The sequence below is a fragment of the Stegodyphus dumicola genome, chromosome 4 (genome assembly GCF_044657685.1).
Source record: "Stegodyphus dumicola isolate Sdum_Otavi_A_Nest chromosome 4, ASM4465768v1".
Classification (NCBI taxonomy): Eukaryota; Metazoa; Arthropoda; class Arachnida; order Araneae; family Eresidae; genus Stegodyphus; species Stegodyphus dumicola.
The window spans coordinates 243,627,188-243,650,309 of NC_140771.1; the positions used below are offsets into that span (position 1 = coordinate 243,627,188).

At 30.4% G+C, this 23,122-nt stretch overlaps 1 protein-coding gene across 3 annotated transcripts in view; it reads left to right on the forward strand.

The window, feature by feature from the left end:
* The first annotated feature begins 256 nt into the window (after positions 1-256).
* The window catches only part of Wdr37 (WD repeat domain 37), a 205,768-nt gene continuing 182,902 nt past the window's right edge, over positions 257-23,122 (forward strand). Inside the window, exons 1-3 of one of the 3 annotated variants that reach the window (XM_035364361.2) lie at positions 257-363; positions 1,256-1,306; positions 5,282-5,432. In XM_035364361.2, coding sequence (XP_035220252.1) covers positions 5,293-5,432 — 140 coding nt within the window. In that variant the 5' untranslated portion in view covers positions 257-363; positions 1,256-1,306; positions 5,282-5,292. Of the gene's footprint in view, positions 408-1,249; positions 1,307-5,281; positions 5,433-23,122 lie in introns of those variants that run through there. The other 2 variants (XM_035364370.2, XM_035364385.2) reach the window with 2 other exon arrangements.

A 23,122-nucleotide genomic window follows, 5' to 3' on the forward strand; every position in this document is an offset into this window, starting at 1 on the left:
TAATTCTCCGAAATACTACCACTCTACGTTTGTTATAAAGCGCTTTCTGGCCAATAGATGGCACCAGTATATGTGTTCATATGCAATTTAATTTCGAAATAGATTTCATGTAATAAAAGTATGTAAATATTTAGCCTTAAAAAACTCGATTAAAGTAATTTACTTCAAGTTTTAAATTTTCTATTTAAAATGTGTGATATTTCAATTTTGAAACATAATAAATAATTATTTGAAACCAAAACTGATTCGTAGTGTCAGGAATGCTACATCTCAACACGTAAATTATAAAAGTAAAACAAATATTGAAAAACTGTGCAATGTGATAATCGCTGCTTATACAATTCAGCGGCATTTAATAAATTAGTATATATTGATTTTTGTCTTTTGAAATTTTCTGCAGACTTTCAGTATAGTATAACTCTTATTTAATTAGAAAAAATATGTATATATAATAACTTCTTAAATGTGTTTGTTATTGAAAACTCGTGGGCTTCAGAAACATTTTTTTTTTTAAATATATTGAGGGGCAGAGGTTGGAGTGTTTTCTTTTCAGTTATCAGTTTAAATTGTTGTTTCCCGAAGAGAATGCAATGAAATTTTAAAGTTTTATATTACATATTTCTTATTTGCACCAGTTTTTACCTGAAGGTGAAAAGCAAAGAATTTCACAAAGCTGCATTTTAAATTATTTATTTTTAGTAAAAGGTTTATTCAATTTTACTTACTTGTTTATGAAAAAAAAAATGTTGAATATCCCAAATTAAACATATCTGTCGTTCGTTTTTACCTTGAAAAAAAGAAGCATTAGGTTTAGAATTTTTGAAGTAATTCTCTTAATGATTAATTCTCTCTAACTGGATTGCTTTGAGAAAATTTAAACATAAAGTTTCGATTGATTGTTTTGCTAAAATGCTGAAGATTCTTTAATATCTAATTGATATTTTAAGGATCTGCATATTACCAAACGAAGGAAGATTGCAGGTTATATATTTTTGTATTTTATCTTATAACTGATTATTATACATCAGTGAGGAACTTAAACTGTAATTTTTTTCATCACTGGATTTTTTATTCAATTTTGTTTCTTTGAACAAACCATTTATAAAAATTGCACCATGTTGAAAGGTATAAGCACTTTATACGTTATTCATAAAACTTTATTTGGTTCATGTTTATTAAAAATGGGATGCCTGAAGATGTAAATTTTGTGCAATGTTTAATCTGTAACTAATATTTTATTGTATTTTTGTTTCAGAACTTTGATATGGATGAATATGGAATATAGAGCACTTTATCTTACTCTCGTGTAAGTGTCAATCAGAATATTATTTTATGATGTAAATGAAGGTAAATGTATTACTTTTAATCTTGTGATTATCAATAAATAATTAAAGATCTAAACTTGCTCATAATTAAATTTTTATGACTATTGATTTTTCCAAATTGAAATTTGGGGGAAAGTGCAGAATCACCCACTGCTTGGCACGTTTTTAAGAATTGCACATACTCGATATCCATGTACACATGAACCTATTTTCACTTTTAAAAAAATCCCAGAATTGCACAAAAATGGCATTGTGCACTCCCTTGACATTATCCATGTACACATTGACCTATTTTCACTTAAAAAGTCAAAGAAAATTGACAAAAATCCAATTCTTCTTACTCTTGTAAAAAGCGCCAAACAAATAAGTGGGCGATTCTGCACTTTACCCGAAATTTGAATGAACTAGTTCATCCTCTAGTTTCCTGTTTGAAATAATAATTCCTAAGGTAATAGTAAATTCATTCCTGATCTAAATGTGGTATCTCGTATTTATGAAAGCTATGTAGAATTAAGGGGTCAAGTGCAGAATGGCCCACTTATATGGCACATTATGTTTGGTGCTTTTTACAAGAGTAAGAAGAATTGGATTTTTGTCAATTTGTTTTGACTTTTTAAGTGAAAATAAATTGATGTGTACATGGACAAAGTCAAGGGCATGAGTGAATTTTTGCTATTCTGTGATGTTTTTTAAAGTGAAAAATAGGTCGATGTGCACATGGATACTGAATTTGTGCAATTCTTAAAATCACGCCAAGCAGTGGGCGATTCTGCATTTTCTTCAAATTACGTTTGTTTAATGTTATTGTAATTAATAATGCATTTAAAATAGAGCTATATTGTATTTAAATTATTTTTAAAATTCACAACAAGCACCCTAAATAACTGAGGTTTATTCTTGACCCTGAATTCACATGTAACAAGCATATCAAACATATTGTTCAAAAAAGTAGAAAACAATTAAACATTCTTAAATACATCCTCTGTAGGGACTAGGCAGCTGATGCGACTATCCTAAGAACTTCTTACTTGGCCCTCATTTGATCATACTCAAGTTTCAGTTTTCAATTTATTGTTCTGCCTCTAATTCCAGCCTGAAGAAATTAGGAAATGTTCATTTAAGTGCAGCTCCTATTATTACTGTGTTGGGGCGCAACTGCCCTGCGAAAATACTCCTTTTTGAGGCCGATTTGCAACCTGTCCAGACTTGAAGACTAGCCGACCTTGTAAATGCTTTAACCAACTCTCTAGCTACTGCCAATACAATAAAACTTCAGTATACTTAAATAAGTGTGAAAACCAACAAAGACTAAAGAAAAACAGCCCGTTTGACCTAGTTGAGTCTCGGAGCCTATTTTCTTGTACTGAGCCCCACTAGTGTTGTTTGAATCCATCAGAGGTTCACTGTAACTTTATTACTTCTGTAAATAAGAAAGATTTTTATCATTGAATTTTATCATTGCTTTGGTGGCAACAAGCACGATTCTCAAAAAATGCTGTTAAGGTCTTCCAAGAGGGTAGTAAAATTGTTAACCATGCAGGTAGTGGCATTTATATTGAGACCCCTCAGGGAAAAACTAGTCTATGTCTTTATAATCCAAATCACTGTTCTGTCTTTAGGAATGAACTGATAGCAATCAATTTGGGGTTTGAGGCTGTACTAACAGAAAACAGTTTTGGTGATCTATGGATTATATCTGATAGCTGTAGCTAACTACAATATCTTGATAATTGTATTCTTGTAGGCGACAAAATTGGAATTCTATCCTACAAAAGCCACAGTTAATTTTCCAGCACTATGATATCCATTTACGGAATGAAATGATGGACAAATTCACTCCCTCTTCTTCTGCTGAAACATTGGTCTTTGAAAAAATGACAAATCATGGTGGAATGGCTCATGTCCCACACCCATCAACTGATGGTGTGGTGCTAACAAGCCTGGTTGGACTCTAAACCTTTGTGACAGAAGCTCCCAGACTGTGCTCTCACGTATTGCCAGTGATCACATTAAGAGTGCCTCTCTTTCAAGGAGGGCATGGAAATCTTCTCCACATGTACCAAATACTGAGAACATCAGGCTTCTGCCAAATATATTTTGGTCTGTTTGGACCTCTTTAAAAAGGATATTTATACCAATCCCCTCCTCCTGTTCAACTTTCTCAGAGTTAACAGTCTTTTGGACCTTGTTTGAAATCGTAAGAATCTGGAGGGAAAACAAACACAACCGCAACAAAAAATCCAAAACTGAATTTATAATATCGTAGATAGATTTATTACTAAATCTTCATACTTTTTAAAAGCATTTTATAAAATTCTGATCGCATATTTTTGCTTCCTTGTATGAAGTAAAAGGAACTATTGTAATCACGAAAAATTTTAGATTTCAGCAGAAGTATCCATTTGACCATTTCCAAATCTATTTTGACTATTTATTTGCACAACATCTTTATGTATAGAGGGATTAAAAGACTCTTTCAAAACAGAATATAAAATGGATTCAGAATGGATTTTTTTTATGACCTCTGTGTGTATGTATGTATCTTACACAATTAAAAAAAAAAAAAAAAACTATTAGAATGTTGAAATTTTGTATATAAAACTGTTATAACATCTAGTCATACACCTCCTTTTTTACTACCTTCCCTTTCCCCCTGTCTAATCTTACATTTGGGAAAATTGTATACTTGTTATAAAAAAGTAAAAATACAAGATATGCGACTCCTTTATGACAAAACTGAGCAGGAAATTTAATTTCAAACTACAATCTTTGGTATCATTTCCAACTTGCTTGGAGTGATCAGTTAATTTAAAATAATTCAAGGAAATAAGTTTAAATGAAATTCATAAAAAATATGTATAGTTTAATAGGCATGCAAGGAAGTCACGCCATATCCACATTAGATTTTTTAATTATAAGATAGCTTTTATAAATAAAGTAAAATAAAATTTCAAACTGAATTAAAGATCAGTTAACAAAATAAGATTTTAGGTAATATTATTTCATATTTTAACAAATTTTAAACATTAATTTAATTCATATTAAATAGTTCTATGTTATAAATTCTGAATTTCAAACAGAATATTTCCTGATAAAAGCTTAAACACATCAGTACTTTATGAATTGGCAAATTTTGTATATTGTATTTTGTTGTACAACTGATTTTGTAGAAAAGCAAAAAGCTTTAAAATGACGATTTTAGTAAATTTTCCATTTATCTACATATTTAATTTAGAAAATTCGGGAATGTGATTGTACACATTACATGCCAATAAAAATTCTAAATTTAGCAGTTAATTCATCATTATTTTTTGTATTTTTTGGGAATATTAATGTACTTTTTGATAATTTAACATTATTGAGTTAAAAAAGATCTGAAGGATAATTATTACGTATAAGTTAACTATAATTTATTAGCTTTTAAGCCTCTAGCTCATCCATAATTTTTTTTTAAATGTATTATGCTTTTTTTTCTGTTAACAATTTAGAATATGTTTTATCATGCATATTGGAGAATTATTAGTAGTTTAAGCTTAATTTTATACTTAACTGTATATATTTTATGCTGATACTGTATTTTTAGTATAATTTTGCTTGATATGAACATTAATTGTACTAAACCTATTTAAACTAAAACTATGTATATAATTTTTCTCCTAATATAAATGTTGTAAATTTGCATTTTAAAAATATTTTCTATTTTGAATTGTAAAATATTTTTAGTGAAAATACTTAAAAGGATTAATAAATAATTTTTTAAAAAAAATTGTTGCTTAAAATTATTGTGGTTATATTGGATTTTCATAATGCATTTATTGAATAGTTATTGTATTCAAACTTTATATTATGTTGCTCATATTTGATACTGCATTATCCTTAAGATGATATAATTTTTATTTCCTCAATATAATGCATCAAATTAAACATATGAATTTTTTCTTATATGCATTTTGCAGAAAAAAGTAAAATGCCATTAGATGTCCAACGAACTAAGCCCTCTAAGGGTAAGAGGATAAAGAACTTTGGAAGAGGCTTAAGTAATGATCCAGACCAATTGCCATACAGTAGAGCTGATGATGGAGATATCATCTTGCCTAATGCATTTAGGTATGATTTACAATTTCAGCTCTCATGTTAAAATATTTTTATTAACTTTTAAAAGTATGCATATTACTCAAATGTATTATACAAGTTAAGTAAGGGATAATGATCACAGTTTGTTTTTGTCACTAAGTTTATAAGGAGAGAATTATTTTTTATTAAAGACTGTATGTATGTATATTATGCAAATCCAGAATTATGTGTAATTAATATAATGTTTGGATACTGAAAAGCATGTGAAACTATTGCCAGTTGAATGGAAGAAAATTTTATATAACTATAGATGTAATACTTTACATTGCTTAACCTTTTCTGGCATTTAAAGTTGAAATTTCAACAACTAAACAAAAACAAAAACAAAAAAAAAAAAAATAGTAGGCAGTCTAATCAGGCGTAGTGGACAGGTTAAATTTTATGAAGATAGCAGTTACATTTTTAATTCTGTAGATGGGCTTTTTGAATCAATAGAGCTTCGAGAAGAGTGCTGAAGCGAGCATTGCTGGGAAGCATGTAATAGAGTTAAAAATTTTGCCTACGATTAAAAAAGACTAGATTTTGATTGCCATAGCAGATGTAGCATCATTAACCAGTGTGCACCACGGGAAGGCCTGCTACTTAACATTAAAAAAAAAATTATTATTGGTTTTATGATGAGTATGTGCATATAAATGAAAAAAAAATTAACTTCATATTACGATTCATTCATGATATTCACAGTAGTATTAACATTTCATATTTAATACTTTCGTCTATTTTTTTCATGGTGGTACTTTTCGAAGTAAGTGACACTACCTTTAAAAAAGCACAATCTAGCATTTCATGTTTGCATATGTATGCATATGCAAAATGTGTACACATTATATGCCTTCAGATACATTACAAATTGCCTTCAGATAGTGAATCCAGTACTCCGTATCGGATTCACTATCTGAAGGCAATTCGCATAGCACTTTCAGTGCTTCAGAAATGGTCAGCCTTCTCCAATCCATTTGCAAAATAATTAAAAATCAGAAAAAATAAACTAATATTATATCTACAATTAGGAAAATATAAACTATAAAATTAAATTAAATAAACATCTACAACTCAAAACTATCAAAACGTAAAGATATTGAATCTTCAACAAAAGCAAAAAAGAACTGCTCTAGTGAAAAATCAAACAGGTAACTGATAAAATTACCCTGACCTTCAGAAAAACATGCTAGCAATTTTAGTTGATTACCAAACCTCTTTTTTTTTTTTTTTTTTAAAAAAAAAAAAGTAAATAAGAAGGAAAAACAGGAATGAAACCCAGATGTGTACCCACCTTTCTATTGTGAATGAGCTCACCAAAGAAATTACTGCATTAAAACAAGTATACAGTTGTTGGTCTGGTTCTGGTGTTTCAGTGATCCCACTATGGGCACACCAGATGTTCGTCATTTGATTTTAGGCAAGATTCCAAGGTAAAAATTTAAAACTAATGTAGAATAAAGAAATCAGCATACAGGCAAGAAAATGACATAGAAATTTCTTTTCAAACAATTATTTTTAAATCCTAAAAAAAAAATCTGGAAAATTTTCCTAAAAACTAAACTTGGTTAAAATGTATGGATTGGTTTTGTGTTGTCCTGCCATCTAGTATAAATAAAGAAGATTAAAAATAACCTATAAAGCCTTTGCCATTTAATTTTTCTGTTCATACAGAGCAAATTTTTTGGGTGTGCCAGAAAGGGTAAAATGTACATGTGTTGAAGAAAGTGCTCATAATTTTGTCTTATATCAAAAAGAAAATTTTTCAGCTCAGCTTAATGAACAGTTGCATTTTATTTTAGATATTACAAGACTACAAACTATAACACCAGCTTATCAAACCAAGCAAACGTATAAATCCAGCAAGAATTTTGAAAATATTTTTCTTTTTTTTTTTTTTTTTTTTTTTTTTTTTTTAATATTTTTCTTAAGTGTTTGTTATGTTATATAGATTAATAAGTATAGCATGGAAGTAACATCGATTAATAAGTATGGCATGGAAGTACCGTGCTATAAAATGCTGATTTTTTAATTCTGAAGCTGCTTCTGCTTTTGACTAGCATAAGGTTAACTATTCGGTTAACCCAATTACCCATTTGGATTAACTATTCTGTTAATCTAGGGGCTCAATGGTTTCCTTAGTCAAAATTTGTATTTTTCTAAATGTGTTATGAAAGGATTTTCAAAATTCAAAAGATTTCAAAGAAGTTAAATTACAATGTGATAACTCTAATACTTATTAATAAAATTTAATGTGTGACATGAAACAAATTTAATAAAAATTAATAAAATTTAATGTGTGACATGAAACAAATTTAATAAAAATTAATAAAATTTAATGTGTGACATGAAACAACTGAGATTCAATCATAAAGCTTTAAAAATATTAACTGATAATATAGCTAAAATGCATAATTCAAAATATACTTTTATGTTGTGTGTATTATTGCTAAATATGAATAAATGATGAAATAAATAAGTAGTTTCAATACTTTTATTGTGCTTTATCAAAATACTTGTTTTTTTTCCTCCTTTTATTTGTTGCTAGTTAATTTAAGGAGGACGATGAAGTAAAGATTTTTAATACACGCAAACATTACATCATATTTTCAACTGCATATTTTACTGTAATTTGAAATAATGCTGGTATCCTTGCCTGTACCAGACATTTATATTAAGTGATCTGTTATGGGCCAAAAAGTCCAGAAAGTCAGTCAGTGATAAAAATTCACTAATTATCCTGATTTTCACTATACTCTTCCTAATGTTATTACACTTTCCCTGTTATTTCTTTAAATTGATTGGTGTTTGGTTAATGAAGTTCAAAGTTGGTAAAAGCCCACTTAATAGAGATTCGGTTTAGGGTTGGGTTTTTTTTTAGTTGAAGAAGCTAGAAAAAACATGAAGACTCCTGTAGGTCTTCTAAAGGGAATAAATTTACTAATAACAATTAAACTTGTTATTAGTAAATTAACTAGTAGAATTACCCAATGCCAGTTGAATTAGATTGAGATTAATGCATCTAACAACAGAGAGAATGATACTGCTGTAATCCTTCTCTAATAATGATGCAAAAAATTACGATTCATAGTTGTACATTTTTCAATCTGATGTGATATGTAACCCTCATAAAAAATATTTATAGAAAAATAAGCTAATTCTTTCCTTTATTATATCAGCAACAATGGCACGCAGTTTTTAATTATTTTCGTCTTTCTAATCAAATGGTCGTAAAAGCTAAAGTTCCATCTAATATTTCACCTGTATTCAATTTTATTCAATTAAATATGGCAAAAAATTTGTCATAATTCATCAGAAATCAATAACATGAACAAATAATCACACAGACATTCTTCTTTATATGTATAGATTTTGTAAAACATACAAATTTTTGATTGACGATAAACTCTATGATTTGAGAGCGAACAGTGGCAACACCTTTTGAAATAAAGCATTTTTATCTCCAGCATGCGAGACTAATGCCACTCAGGAAAACGAGGACAAAAATTATCATTTTTCTGAGTTTTTAATTAATATCTCTGATGTTAGCTTTTTTATTTATTTATTTATATAAGTTGACGTCGACCTTTTCCAGGACTCAGAAAAGAATCGTAGAAAGTTTGGCGATGATAGCTATTGTAGTGACTAAGTTGTTAGAGAACAAACACACAGACTTTCTTCTTTATATATATATATATAGATAAATGTTTTATTGTTTCAGTATAAAAATTCAAAATAGTTAAATGTCTGTCCTTAAAAAATTCTAGCAAAAAATATGGTAGAATTTTTATATATTTACAGTATGCTGAACTGGGCTTATGGTGAAATAGAATGTTTTTTAATAATTAATTCAGTTATTACCTGTTCTTTCTCAATAAGTTTCATAATTTTGTATTTGTATTACCGTTAAGAGCTGAATTTTAGTTCCAAAAATCCAAACTCACATATATGAAAGCAGATCTTATAGAAAGTACAAATATATATATATATATATACACACACACACACTGGTGCACAAAGGTTAAGCATAATTCATAAAATGTGGGAGTAAATATTAATTAAATTGTTTAAAATCACTTATGGAGAATCATTGTTTGAAGGTGAAACAGTGTGCATATGCAAAACATTTCAGTCGACGTCAGCTGAAATTCAAGACTGATATTTGGCAATAACATCAGAGGGACAGTTGGGCCAGAGAACTTGGTTCAGCACCCAGAGCTGCCACGTGAGTATGAGTTTTGAGGCAAACTATTTGTAGGAGATTCCATCACGCCGGTCTGTATGCGAGATGACCAATCGTTTGCATTCCTCTTGTGCTTGCACATAAAATGCGCTCGTCTAAACTGGAGCTCGAAACATCAGCACTGGAGTTTTCAGGAGTGGGCAATGTGATGTTTACTGATGAATCCCACTTTACTCTGAACACTGATACTTGTCAACAATGGTATGGAGAGAATGTAAAACTCATTTTTACCCAAGAAACATTGTGGAAGGACATAATTTACCTTCAAAGGGAGTCAAGCTGTGGGCAGACATAATTCTGGCCACACAGACCTCCCGTTCTTTGACACAGGATCTGTTACTGCTAAAAGGTGCAGGGCTGAAATCCTTGAGCCTTATGTTCACCTGTTTCGAGGTGCTGTCGGTCCTGGATTCATATTCATGGATGATAATGCACCTTGTCACCATGCAATCCTGGTCAACAACTTGAAAGAGAAAATATCCAGTACATGCAGTGGCCTTCTCACTATCCTGATCTTAATCCTATTGAGCATATGTAGGATATGTCTGGAAGACAAATTGCAGCTCTTCTGCACCCACCAATCTCTGTTCCATAACTGAAAAAATTCTCTCTTTAATGCTTGAAGAGTTTGAGGCTACATCTCATCCACACTCTATTAGCATATATGGGCATCATTATATAGCATGTGTGGCTACCACACACCTTATTAAACTGCCAAATAACCTTTTTATTTTTTTTTTTTTTTTTTTCACTAAAGCTGATTTCTTTCAAACTGTTTCTTTGGGTAATAAAAGTGATTAATATCCTTCTTTTGAATTCTTTTCTTATGGTATTACCATATTAACTCTCATATCATGTTCCTTTCCGTTCTGACTTAAATTTCCTTAAATATTTACATAAACATCAGTTATGCTGAACTTTTGGACACCAGTGTATATGTATGTTACTGTACCATTTTGACATTTAATTACTAAGTAAAAATGCAATGAGCATCTGTAATTCCATATTCTTACTGGTGACAACTATCTATCTTTATGAAAGCTGGGAAAGACACGAATTAAAATTTTAATTTGGCCGTTTAGGGCAACTTTCAGTTAGACCTCATTCTTACTACATATGTAATCATAACCATTCAGCACGACTATGTCTATGCGTTTGGTTATTTCATATGCGGTGATTGATTGTATAACTAGGCAAATTGATCCGAGTGATCTGGCAAACGTATTGAGAGAGTGTATCTATATTGTTTAGTCGGAAGTTGTTATAATTTAATTTAACGAAATATTTTTGACATTTTTTGTTCTTTGACTATTGTTTGCTTGTTTTGGTTTTTTTTACCTTATAAATGAATACTTCGTTGACTGTGTGGAAAGAAACTTTTACTGATAAAAAATAATGATGATGCCAAATTATCTAATTACTCTGTTATGAACAGAGAGGTGTATGAAGTATTACTTCAAGAAATTAAACAAGCTAAATTGGCTTCGAAGAAAACTTCATTGCAGCATTCATTCTTGTAAAGCATTTTGACATCATGGAAATGAGTGGCATTCAACAAATAATTGCAAAATCCAAGAGTGATGGAATATTATATTACCTGTCAGTTAAAAAAATTTTTGATGTAATTGAAGGAACTTACATAGCAATTCGACATGGAGGTCCCAATTGACATCAAATAGAAACAGGTAGAAAATATGCCATACTACCAAAATTATCTATTTATTTCTGTCAATATGCAAAGTGTGCGTTAATTTATTTAAAAAATTTAAGAAAAGGGTTTAGTTACTAAACATGTTTTGCACAATGAGTTAAATAGATGATGCCAAGTAGATCTTATTGATATGCAAAGTCAAGCAGATGGGAAGTACAAATTCATCATGGTTTATTATGATCATCAAGTTTATTTTATTAAGAGCTGTAGCATCTAAACGAGTGAAAGAAATATATGATAAATTAAAGGAAATATTTTTGACATTTGGAGAGCCATGCATATTACATAGTGATAATGGCTGAGAATTTGCCAACTGCCTTATAAGCAAATTTAAGTCTTTAAAGCCAGAACTGAAAATTGTGCATGGTAAGGCACACCACAGTCAGAGCCAAGGCTCAGTTGAATGAGTCAGTCAAGATGTTGAAAATATAATTACTGTGTGGATGACCAATTACAAAAACATAAAATGGTCAGAAGATCTACCATTTGTACAGTTTATGAAAAACTGTGTTTTTCATTCAGTCATAAAGCAAACTCCATATGTGTCTATGTTTGGCATTGAACTTAGGTTTTGGTTAAGTAGATCATCTTTGCTTATTGACATTATTTCTTCTCTAAAACAAGAAAATTTTGGAAAAGCTATTGGGGTGTTAAAATTAACTGGATGGAAAGTTATGGAGGAGATTCAAACATAGAGTGTGGTAGTCCCTCCCCCCAAAAAAAAATAGAATCCAGACTATGCTTTAAACATAATGCTATCTTAGATACTAACTTTGATCGAAACTGTTGCTTGAATTGTACAACTGGGGATAGCATTACACCAGCACAGTCTGAAACAAGTGAATTGATTCCCGACATGGACTCAACTAAAGCTGCTTTCAGAAATATATTAGCTGTGATAACGGCTCTTTTATTAAAGACTAATGACAACATGTACCAATTAGATGCAAAAGATGGTGTTATAAATCATCTATACAAAAAATCTGAATTTGGTATTTGTAAGCAAAAATTCATTGGCATTGCTGTAGTAAAGAAGGCTAAGCAGATACCTTTATATCATGCAGCTTTTTCTATATCAGGGTCCTTCCAAGGATTTTTCCATGTATAAGTATGCAAAAAAGTTCCATTAATTTGTGTAAGAAAAGAGTTGTGCAATTCAAAATGTCACAATAGTGGCTCATGTAGTCAATTTATTCCATAACATAATTAATGACCTCTAAATCAGTCATGTTTTATTCTGTACCTAGAATGCAGTTTTGTGTAATTCAGTTACGTACTGTTATACGTGTACTAAGTACAGGTTCTAACTGAAAGCTGAAAGCTAGATTAAATTTTTATTCCTGTCTTTCCCAACCAAGGTAGTGATAACCAATTGTCCTTAGTAAGAATTCGGAATTACGTATGCTCGTAGATATTTTGCATTTTTATCAGCAGTTAAATGTAGAAACTTTCTTGGTTTTGGTTATTTATGGTAACATATACAGAAATATGTATCGCTGAAGAATGTTATTACAAGCATATAGAGGAAAGGAAGATCAATATACATATAATTAAAGTATTTAAATTGGTTCGTTATATTGTAGATGAATTAAATATGTTAAAAAAATTTATTTTTTCTTATTGATTGGAAGGAAACTTGCTTAACCTGTTAAGACCACACCACATCTAAAATTTTACTTTACCCAGATGCTGTTTTACATAAAATCTCATAGGATAGAAAGTAATCTGTCATTTCTGAAATTTCACATGAATTATGTAATGTAGTTGAAATTAAAGGTCAGTAAGATTAGAAAAAATTTGAATTTGTCTATTCATTATCAAAATTCCAAAACAAGTTATTGCATATGGTATCAAAAAATGTGGTGTTAGTTTGTTTTTACGATGATGGATTTTGTAATTTAATTTTCATTTTTTTAGTTTATTTTAGGTCCTTAATTTTTCTAAATAATTTTACTGTCATTGTTATAATATGAACTGAAATTCAGTTTCAGAATTATGTAAATTTATGAAAGTGAAATATAGCAAGTACACAAAAATACATACACATATTGCATTTTTCCATACCAGAGATAGTAGAATCATTGTTTTGTAGACATGTGTCTTAATGCTATTGATAAAGGTACAAAGTCTGTAATCCGGACTCGTCTGGACTTCAGCTATTCCGGATTATAGATCATCAATTTAAATCTGGTAAGATGGCATGCAGAAATTATACAATAAAAATATGAAACCGTAATTTATGAAATAAAGAGCAGTTATGATGTAAAGGGTATCAAAATTTACACACACACACACACACACACACAAAAAAAAAAAAAAAAAGCTTAATACTTATTTGTTTACTTAACATTTCTATCAATGTAAGTTGTTTAAGTTGCTTCGTTTTTTGTGCTAATACTTTATCTTTAATTCCGTAAACAGACATAATTTCTTGTTCAGTTACAAAGTTCCATTGTTCAAGTCCTGTAATTGCTGTGTCGAGAATACCGACTAACTTGTCAATCGGAATTTTTTTGTTTTCAATAACATTCTCTGTTACTTTCTTCACTATAGGAAACGCGCATGGGTAAACGCTTTACTGGCTTTACGCGCATGCATAGTGGATACACACATCAAACGCGCATGCATAAATGCTTTAAGCGCATGCGTAATTTTGTGGCTTTGAGGTCCATATTATAGATCATTCCGGATTAAGGACTTTATACTGTATGCCTGTTTTACATCCATTACTTCAGTTGGATTATCAAATATATGAGTGCATATACACAGATAACAAAAATAATCATCAGATATAAGTTGCTTGACACAATCAGAATAATCGCAGGCGGGAATTCATGTTAATAACAAGCATGTCACTTAGCAGGAAAATCTGCTGATACTTTGCAAATGGAGCAAGATCAATTTAATGCTTCACTAATGGCTTCCAGGGATGAACTATCAAGGGTCAGTCACAAATTCTGCCTCCTAATGGATGAGAGGGAGAAGCTGGTAGTGCCCTTTCTTGGATCTGGCTGCTACTTAAGAGTTCTCCACACATTCATGTATCTTAGCAAAAAATTTATTGCAAGCATAGAAATGCATCTAAAATTATAAAGAAAATCAAAATATTTAAATTAGATATCAGTAATATATGAATGAAATATAGACAAAATAATATAAACATGAAATAAGTTCAAAAACTAGTTTCTTCCATTTTAGTGCTAGAAACCAGTTTCTTCTCGCTGATATTTTTCCATAATTTTTTCTGCTGTGGAAGAAGCTTGCCAACACTGATTCTAGTGTACTTTCATTTGATATTTAAATTCTGATGACTCCCTTCCCCCTTTTTTTTAACAGTTAGGGACATTTTGAAATTATTTATTTCTCTAGATGATGAACTGAAATCACCCATAGTTATTCTGATTGGTACTAATACCCAAATGTGGTACAAACGTCACTCTGAAATTTTTGAGATATAAATAAATGGTGCAAGTTAAACTTACCGAATCCAAGATTTGTTGAAATTAGTTTCTTTTAACATGAGCACACTTTTGTAAATAAATTTTTCAAAGATTAAATACTTCAAACTATCCAGTTCTTAAAATCACAGAAAAGTATACTTTTCTTTCTTCATAAATCTCATTTTCGGAAGGAAAACAATGACGATGTAAATTCTGTTGTAGATTGAAGAAGTAGCTAAAAGTTAAACATAACAAGATCAGTAGAATAGGGTGGATGTTCTAACACTTTAATGTGTTTTTGCTCAAGGAATTCGGCTGTCACTCTTAGTGAATGATATGAAGCATATATTCTCTTCTTGAAGAATTTCTGGAAAACATTTAATGGTGTACTAATTATCTGTAACTTCTTCTATCTCTCAGACTTGATGGTTTTGCCCAGTCCTGTGTTTTGAAGAAAATGGCTTACATTACTTTTTTCACTGCTCATTGTATTTGCCCCACTGTTGCTTAACCCACGGGAAAGCGCGTGGGGTGTATCATACCCCAATTTTACATAAAAGTAGAATATTCCTAACTTGTGAAACTGAAATTCTGTGCTGCTTTCAGTAGCTGAGTTTCTAGTTGTGGTTGATGTTCAGAACCACTTTTTCTTTGCCTGCGTGTTTCAGAAAAAGATTTATCGGTATTTTGTTGGAACTGGGGTACGACACGCCCCACGCGCCTATCTGCGTAAGTGTTCTTCTGACTGAATATTTAGCTCAGAAATTTATTTCTAGAGTGTAAGAGTAAATATTTCTACTCGCAAGTGATTTTAAAGTACTTGCCATTAAATTCTTAAAAATTTCTAACTGCATTATTGTAAAAAGATTGACTCCCTATGAATTGGAGATGCAACGCCTGTGAGATTTATTAGAAATATTTGAAAGCGATGAAGATTGCATTTCGGAAACTAAAGATGAAGCTAGGAATATTTTCTACACTGTTTTGGTTTCGAAAAAGATAAGGCATTAATTCCTGATGTTCCTAAAAAAGGAAAAACTGTTCATATGCTTTCAATATTATATAACGATCATATTATAGATGATACTATTGGAGAAAATAAAACGTCAAGAATTATATGTTTTTATAATATGAATAAAGGAGCAGTGGATATGGGGGATGAAAAATGTCAGCCAATTATTCAATTGCCAGAATAACAAGGAGGTGGCCAATGGTAATTTTCTTTCCTGTTCTGAATGCTGCTGTAATAAATGCTTGAATTATACAGTCAAAAGTCGTTAATCCGGACTCATCGGGACTTTGGCGATTCCAGATTATCGATTTTTCCGGATTATAGATCATCAGTTTAAATCTGGTAAGATGACATGCAGAAATTATAAAACTAAAAATATGAAACCGTAATTTATGAAATAAAGAACAGTTATGATCTAAAGGGTATCAAAATTTACAAAAAATAAAGCTTAATATTTATTTGTTTACTTTATTAAACATTTCTTTCAATATAAATTGTTTCGTTTTTTATCTGATAATACATTTTTTTTAATTCTATAAACAGACATAATTTCTTGTTCAGTTCCGCTGTTCAAGTCCTATAATTGCTGTGTCGAGAATACCGACTAATTTGTCAATCGAAATTTTTTCGTTTTCAATAACCTCTGTCACTTTCTTCGCTATCGGAAGCGAATTATAATGAGGAAGAATTTGATTTAAATCATATCAAATACGGAGTACATTGAGATGAAATACTACATTTAGTAAGGAATTATAAGCCAAATAAAATAGAAACATATAGAAACATCTGCCCTGAAGATAAGGATAGTGCTGACAGATCAACTTCCAATTCATTGCGCACTGGCTGCAGCGTTAAAGGTAAACAAAGTTTAGATAAACAAAGGATATGCCTTTATCCATTTTTTTGTATCAATTAAACTTTTTGTTTAATGGACTTCGAAACACACTTTCGCTTTTTAGATCCTTTACATATTAGTAAATATATATCAGAAATTCTATTTGACATAATCGAAAGTTCAAGCTTACTTTTATAAAATTGCTCTAACAGTCTGCAAAAAATAATAAGCCGAATCCAATTCGAAGATTAAGGAACAACGCAATCTGCAACATTAACTGAATTAGATAATTTTAGCTTAGCTTATACCGTCCTTTATACATTAAATGCGCATTCATAAATGTTTTTTGCGCAAGCGCACACGGATATTCGCAGCCGTAAAGGTCTTACGCATTGCGCGTCAACGCGACGCATGCGCAGAAAGTTTGTAGCTTTGAGGTCTGGATTATAGATCATTCCGGATTATGGGTGTCCGAATTAACGACTTTTGACTATATTACATTCAACTGCTAATCCACCAACCAGAAACAGAAGTCTGTTTTTTAAGGACTTAGCATTACAATTAATGAAAAAAGTCTTGAACAAAGATCAGAGATTAACACTTTACCAAGATACTGACGTATTTATTGCATGCAAAACAAAAGCAGAAGTTTCGACGAAAAATTAAAACGAAAACATGAAATTCGAAACTAAGTATGAAAGATGTGATAAATTTTTTGCCTTTGCTCCAAGGACAGAAAAACGTGAATGCAATGTTTAAAATGTGAAAACATTCTGTGCCAAGAACACATGAATGTATTTTGTTCAAAGTGTGAAGAAATAAAATAAGCATTATGTATTAGAGATGCAATGAAACTTAGAGGCATGATGTTTATTTTTTTATTATTTTCATTTATCTTAATTTTAACTCTAAGATTATTTTGGAAATTAATTTTTTGAAACCCAATTATTATTCACGTATTTATTATACACAAGAACAAGAAAAATATCTTTAAAACGAAATAAAACTATTTTTATCGTACAGTCAAAAGTCGTTAATTCGGACACCCATAATCCGGAATGATCTATAATCCGGACCTCAAAGCTACAAACTTTCTGCGCATGCGTCGCGTTCACGCATGCGCACAGGCGTTTACGAGAGCGCGTAAGACCCTTACGGCTGCGAATATGTTTGTGCGCATGCGCGTTTAAATTGTAACGGAGTTACACGCTAAGCTAAAGTTATCTAATTCAGTTAATGTTGCCGATTGCGTTGTTCCTTAATCTTCGAATTGGATCCGGCTTATTATTTTTTGCAGACTGTTAGAGCAATTTTATAAAAGTAAGCTTGAACTTTCGATTATGTCAAATAGAATTTCCGATATATATTTACTACAAAGCGAAAGTATGTTTTGAAATCCGAAATCTGTTTATCAATTTCACGCTGCTCTGCGGCAGAGGGGGGGGGCAGAAACGTCATTATTAGATTATGATAGATTAGAAAGATTATGTCAAATAGAATTTCCGATATATATTTACTAATATGTAATTTGTATCTACAAAGCGAAAGTATGTTTTGAGATCCGAAATCTGTTTATCAATTTCACGCGGCGGATTGGAAGTTGATTTGTCAGCACTATCCTTATCTTCAGGGCAGATGTTTTTATTTTATTTGGTTTATAATTCCATACTAAGTGTAGTATTTCATTCTGTCTTTGATATGATTTAAATCAAGTTCCTCGTCATTATAATTCGCTTCCGATAGTGAAGAAAGTGACCCAGAGGTTATTGAAAACGAAAACATTTCGATTGACAAATTAGTCGGTATTCTCAACACAGCAATTATAGGACTTGAACAGCGGAACTTTGTAACTAAACAAGAAATTATGTCTGTTTAATAGAATTAAAGAGAAAGTATTATCACATGAAACGAAGCAACTTACATTGAAGGAAATGTTTAATAAAGTAAACAAATAAATATTGAGCTTTTTCTTTTTGCAAATTTTGATACCCTTTAGATCATAATTGTTCTTTATTTCATAAATTGCGGTTTCATATTTTTAATTTTGTAATTTTTGCATGCCATCTTCCTGATTTAAACTGATAATCTATAATCCGGAAAAATCGATAATCCGGAATCGCCGAAGTCCCGACGAGTCCGGATTAACGACTTTTGACTGTATTTTAAATATTGGGGTATGTGATACCCCATGCGCCCGATCTAGCAACTTTTCTTGGTGCGACTTCCATCGGGTTAAGAGTCTCCTTCAAAGATCAATACTTTCCTTTCTTGATGTGTTTAAACAACAGAAAACAGTATGTAAGCTTCACCACCAGTTTTTATTTTATAAATAATGCAGTATTCATCATCATTATATAATTTTAGGGTTTCTTTACTGATTCCATCACACTCCGGTCTTTTGGTATTCTGTTAATTTTTAGGGAACCTAACAATAAGCTAATTTTTTCATATGCAATAATCTTTCGCATAGTTATGAACCCAGTGTTAAGATCCATCTATACAAAGCAGGTCATTTTGACGCCGTACGTCTTGACGCAGAAGCGGTTCGAAGCCATATTTTTTTCATATTTTTATTTATTTTTAGAATAAATATGAAGTAATATAAATAAGTAATGTGACTGATTTTTATTTATTGAATTAGGGATGGTTTGCATGCATATTTGAAATAAATTATATGTGTGTGTATGTGAGAAAGTGTTCTAGATTTTTTTTTTTTTTTTTTTTTGTGTGTGTGTGTGTGTGTCCCAGATCAGTGAGAAGCCCCTTCGCCAACGTCAAGGCCCCAGGACATGGAGGTTTTTTTTTTTTTTTTATTATTATTCTTTATTTATTTATTTCACGAAACAGCATCAAAAAGGCAAAATACAGAAATGGTAAATAAACATATGGTTACAAAGAAGTTATATTGCAGACAAATATAATTACAGATAAATAAGATTACACATAAATAAGATCAGAGATAAATAAGATTACATCACAGAACTGTTTTTATACTAATCCATTGCAAAATTATGTTCCACACCTTTCAGGTATTCCATTATTTTTCGATTTTCAAAATCTTCAACTATTATTTTAATTCTCATATCAGCTCTCAGATGCCTATTCCGCTTGTGCGGCGGTTCATCTCCACGTACAAATTGTTCATAACATTGATCAACTGATTTTTGAACACATCTGAGACCATCTATGAATTACCATAGTGTGAGGTGTGAAACACTAAATTCGAACTTTAGATGCCTGTGCGCTGCTTCCTCGAAATTATTGGTGCATCCTTCGTTATTTAAAGTTCTAGCATAACATGGCCACATTTCTGGTTTAAAAGTAGGACGACGGCGATGATTATTTCTCTGAATCCTTCCAACGTAATAATCTTCAAAGTAATCTAAAATTTGTGTTAACTCGTTAGGTAAATTCTCACTCAAAACTTCTAAAGCATTTTCAAGTTCTTCGATAGGAATCATACGTACATAGAACATACAGCATCGGTATCATATAGCTGCATTAAATGGAATTCTGCTTATTTGCGCGTCATATTTTACCCTGACACATGCAAGTTGATCCATGCGGAGGGTCAGTTAACAATATCTTCATACTCAGAGTGAGGGATTATGTACTTAAGATGACTAATGTTTACTTACAAGTTAGGCATGCAATATTGTCAAGCACATTTCCAATTCTAAAGTACGTTTTAGAAGGGAAAATGAATTCTGTGTCTTTCTCAAAAAAATCTATTATAATATATATTATATCAGGCATATCGCATTTATTTACATGATGATACAAACATATTCTAAAAATAAATAAAAATAGGAAAAGTATGGCGTCCAACAAAAGCAAAAAAAGTATGGCGTCGAACTCACCCCGTGTTCGAAACGCCCTCGTGTTGAATTGACCACGAGTCGAAATGCTGTCATCGAACCGTTGATGTTGAATTGACCTGTACCACCTTCTATATATGATTAGATAGTATAATATTATTGATTAACATTTTTTTATAACCAACACATTTTCCAGCACTACAACAAACAAAAATCTTCTGCATATTCTTCATCCAGAAGAAAATTTCGACCTCTACAAAATTCTATAAAACATTTGAATACAGTGACAAGAAATAGAACTTCATTTTCATCATTTGAATGTACTATTTGTAAGCAGAGACTAATTAATATTTAATGAGATATTCTAAATTTTATGTTATTTGGGCAATTCATACTGTAATTTTCTTACACTTTTATTCTGAGAAAATCCTGAGTAGGAAAAAAAGGCTCTTATTAATCAAATAAGTTTTAAATACAGTGAAAATAAAATCAATATTTGATATCTATATTGTTATGTGGATAAACTTAACAGTTACACTATGTAGTAAAATATAAAACAAAATGAAATGCAATTATTAACTGATTAAACATGAGCTGAATTTTCATATAGAATTGTACAAATGTTTACAGTAGATTGAGATTGAATAAAATTTAATTAAAAGAATATGCCAGAAATTACTAAGAATGGAGGAATGAAATTTGCACAATTTAAGTTTCATTAATTCAATCAATTTCATTTATTGCTGGGAATCATTTTCCCAGGTAAAAGCTAAAAATTAAATACTGAGAGGTTCAGTGATCTAACAAGAGATACGATGGAAAACAAGTCTTTTCTAATAAAACCAGTCACGTTATGTGCCAGAAAATCAAGAAAACATTTTCCATCTCTATATTTATTTTGGGGGACTGAATTTGGGGCCAAATTCATTCCAAAGAAAAATTTTATTGAATAGAATGCAAGAATTGGACCGGGGGGGAAGGGGGCTATCAAAGAAATTTAGCATTGAAAATATTCTATTGGCATTTAAAATTTAGTTTCATAAGTTAGTATATATTAAATATAATAAAAAAAATAAACATTTGTATATGTAACAATAAAAGACATGTATAATGTATGTCTAAGTCATATATATTTTATTTCTGCTCTAAAAATTTCCCCCAATTCTGCTGCCAACATATCTACTCCAAGAATGATATTTTATGGTTATTATACAATGCTACAGATTTTATAATCATCTTGTAACTTGTTATAAATTCTTCCATTTTTAGACAAATTACTGATTGCATTTCAAGTCACTTTATTTCTCAAGTGTTGGTCAAAACTCATTACGTCAAAAACATTTGAGTATATATCTCAAAGTTAGAGATTTTTTATAGGGCAAAACATCTCTTGTGAATCTATTTTAAATCCATTTTCAATCTGTTTTTGTAAAAATAAAAGACCTTTGTTCTATTTCTTACATACAGATGTTACGAAAAAAAAAAAATAAATAAATAAATAAAAATCGTTCGAGCAGATTCTAGAGTAGTCAAATCTTTGAAATATGATAACCGAAATTTTTTTGCTACCATACTTCCTTTATATCATAGAAGGAAATAAAAAGTATTTAGTAATAAATTATATTTTTTAGTAAAAAAAAGTATATTTTAAATTTGTTTATAGAAAAGCCTGTGCAAAAAATCTATTTATCTAAGGTAAAGGATGTTCTTATGGAAGACTTTCGAAGAGAAACTGGCTAGTATTCATGCTAAAATGACCTTGTAAATGTCCCATTAGCAAAGATTAGAACCCAGTTGAACTACGAGTTCTCAGTAGTCTTAACCAACTGGCCACCCCTAAAATGAGCAACAGACCATGAAAAAGTAAAATGCAGTGTACCGTATCAGTAATTGGTATCTAAAAAAAGCTGCTTTTTTGTTATTGTCTTTCTAAAGAAAAAAAGATACAAAAATACATTGTATCTAAAGGCTTTCTTATCTTGATTCAGGAAAATGTTTAAATGAATATGTAGCAACTTGCTATGCAAGACTTTCATAAGGACATGGTAGTGGTGCCATCTATTGATAAAATATAGAAGCACTATGATTTTTGTCCTTGAACATCTTTTCATTCATAGTAAAATGGCAAAATGTTTTTGCTTAATGTTACATTTACAGAAATTTATAATCTTGAGAATAATAAAAAAATTACAGTTAAATTATCAGATTACTAGAGGAAAGGTTTCCTATTACAGCAATGAAATCTTCAAATTCGATGAATAAAGAAGTTAACATGCTTTAGAATATATAACGTATGAATTTTTATTGCTTTGCTAATTGAATGAGTTTTATACCCATGCTTAATACTATCAGAATAAAATAAAGTAATGCACATGAAATGTCATTAATTATATGACTTATCAAAAAGTTAAAAAATGTGTAGCTCAAATTAAAATTACGAACTAATGATTTCTTTTAAAAAAATTTCTCCTCACTTATTTTTGAAATTAATATAATGGTACATACTTGAACAAATTGTCATATTGGTGGTTCATATTAAAAGAAAATTTTAAAGAAACCTTTAAGATACTAATCCAGAATTAGATAAAATCACTCAGGATACTGGTGATTCCGGATTTTTGATAA